Source organism: Ipomoea nil, unplaced genomic scaffold, assembly GCF_001879475.1.
Source record: "Ipomoea nil cultivar Tokyo-kokei standard unplaced genomic scaffold, Asagao_1.1 scaffold3030, whole genome shotgun sequence".
NCBI lineage: Eukaryota > Viridiplantae > Streptophyta > Magnoliopsida > Solanales > Convolvulaceae > Ipomoea > Ipomoea nil.
This window is the reverse complement of record NW_017619458.1, coordinates 4,862,386-4,864,397: the sequence shown is the minus strand read 5'-3', so window position 1 is coordinate 4,864,397 and position 2,012 is coordinate 4,862,386. Positions and strand designations below refer to the sequence as shown.

Sequence of the window (2,012 nt, the reverse complement as noted above, 5' to 3'; positions counted from 1 at the left end):
ATGCGTGGAGAATGGAATGGATTGAAAGCTTTAATCTTGGATGAATTTCCTTATGCTTATTATGTTCATTGTTTTGCACATCGATTGCAATTGACCTTAGTAGCTTCATCAAAGGAAGTCATCCCTGTCCACCAATTTTTCACAAAGTTGAACTCTATTATTAATGTTGTTGGGGCATCATGTAAGTGCAATGACCAGTTGAAAGTTTCTCATGCCTCAAATATTGCTCATTTGCATAGTATTGATGAGCTTGAAAGTGGGAGGGGTCTTAATCAAATTGGTTCTTTACAAAGGCCGGGTGATACTTGTTGGAGTTCTCATTTGAAATCTATTTCAAGTTTGATGAGAATGTATAGTGCAACATGTGAAGTTTTACTTAATATTGTTGAAGATGGAACTACTCATGCTCACCATGGAGATGCCGATGCAGCTTATGAGGTACTCACTTCTTTTGAGTTTGTATTCATTATGCATCTCATGAGAAAAATTTTGGAGATTTCTAATATGTTTTGCCAAGCTTTGCAACTTCAATCTCAAGAAATATTGAATGCAATGCATCTTGTGTCATCAACTAAATTGCTTATTCGAAATTTAAGAAATAGTGGATGGGATGAACTAGTTGCAAGTGTGAAGTCTTTTTGAGAAACTGTCAACATAACTGTGCCGAATTTTGATGCTCAATATATTGCAAGAAGAGGAAGGGCTAGGCATCAACAAGATGAATTAACAATTGGACATCATTACAAATTTGATATTTTTAATGCCGTGATTGATTCTCAGTTGCAAGAGTTGAGCAATAGGTTTGACGATAAAGCAATGGAGTTAATTATTCTCAGTTCAACGTTAGATCCGAAAGAGATACGTATATCATTCAGAATTGATGACGTTTGCAAGTTGGTAGAGAAGTTGTACCCTCAAGACTTTGAAGATTATGAGATTTTACTATTGAGAGTTCAACTTGAACATTTTGAACATGTGTAGCAACTTCCCGATTTTAGAACACTAGAAAGTATTTCTAATCTATGCCAATGGGTGGTGAAAACTAGAAAATCAAACATATACCCTCTTGTGTTCAAAGTAGTAACTCTCATTCTCACACTTCCAGTATCTACAACTGCAACAAAATGATCTTTTTCTGCCATGAATATAGTAAAGACTACACTTCGTAACAAGATGGAAGATGAATTTCTTAATGATTGTTTGTTATTATACATTGAAAAACAAATTGCAAAACAATTTAGTATAGATTCAATTATAGATGATTTTCGTGACATGCAAGAGAGGCGTTCAAAATTTTAGTAGATTTGTAATATACTGATGTATTTTGAAATATGTTAAATGAATATTAATGTATTTTGTTATTTTCTCTCAAATTGTGATTGGCCCCCCGCACTAACAAATCTTGGCTAATTATTTTACCAAATAGGACCATTGTGCCTACTACTATAAAAAGAAAATGGTAGTGATATTTTTGTAAAGAGCAAATACCATTTTTGGTCCAACGAGTATTAGCAAAATGACAGTTTTGATCCACATGTTTAATTTCTACCAATTTTCGTCCACGATTACAGTCTAAGTGTCAAAATACATTTCGGCATGTTTTAAACGAATGAGTGATCAACGTGATGAATTTTGGCACTAAAATAATAGTCGTGAATGAAAATTGGTACCAAAACAATAGTCGTGGATGAAAATTGGTAGGAATTAAACATGTGAACCAAAACTGTCATTTTGTTAACACTCGTGGGACCAAAATTAGTATTTGCTCTTTTTGTAAATGATTATACTTTTATTTATAAAATTGACATCACCTCTTTTTATTGATAATAGTAGGCATGGTAACTTTTCAAGATCATAATATTTTTATTATTTTATATATGATTTTTAAGCATATTTAATAGTGTATATTAGATTATTTATTTAAGAAAATGTTAAGAGCACTTATTATGATGTATTGAAGGAGCTATTAAATCTCAAGAAATCCTATAATGATACTGACGGATATATTATAC

At 32.1% G+C, this 2,012-nt stretch overlaps 1 protein-coding gene across 1 annotated transcript; it reads left to right on the top strand.

Annotated features, from left to right (window-relative positions):
• On the top strand, nucleotides 1-981 carry LOC109163577. Its single transcript, XM_019312325.1, has 2 exons — nucleotides 1-438; nucleotides 781-981. Exons 1-2 carry the CDS (start codon nucleotides 1-3, stop codon nucleotides 979-981), a joined length of 639 nt encoding a protein of 212 aa, XP_019167870.1.
• The last annotated feature ends 1,031 nt before the right edge of the window (nucleotides 982-2,012 follow it).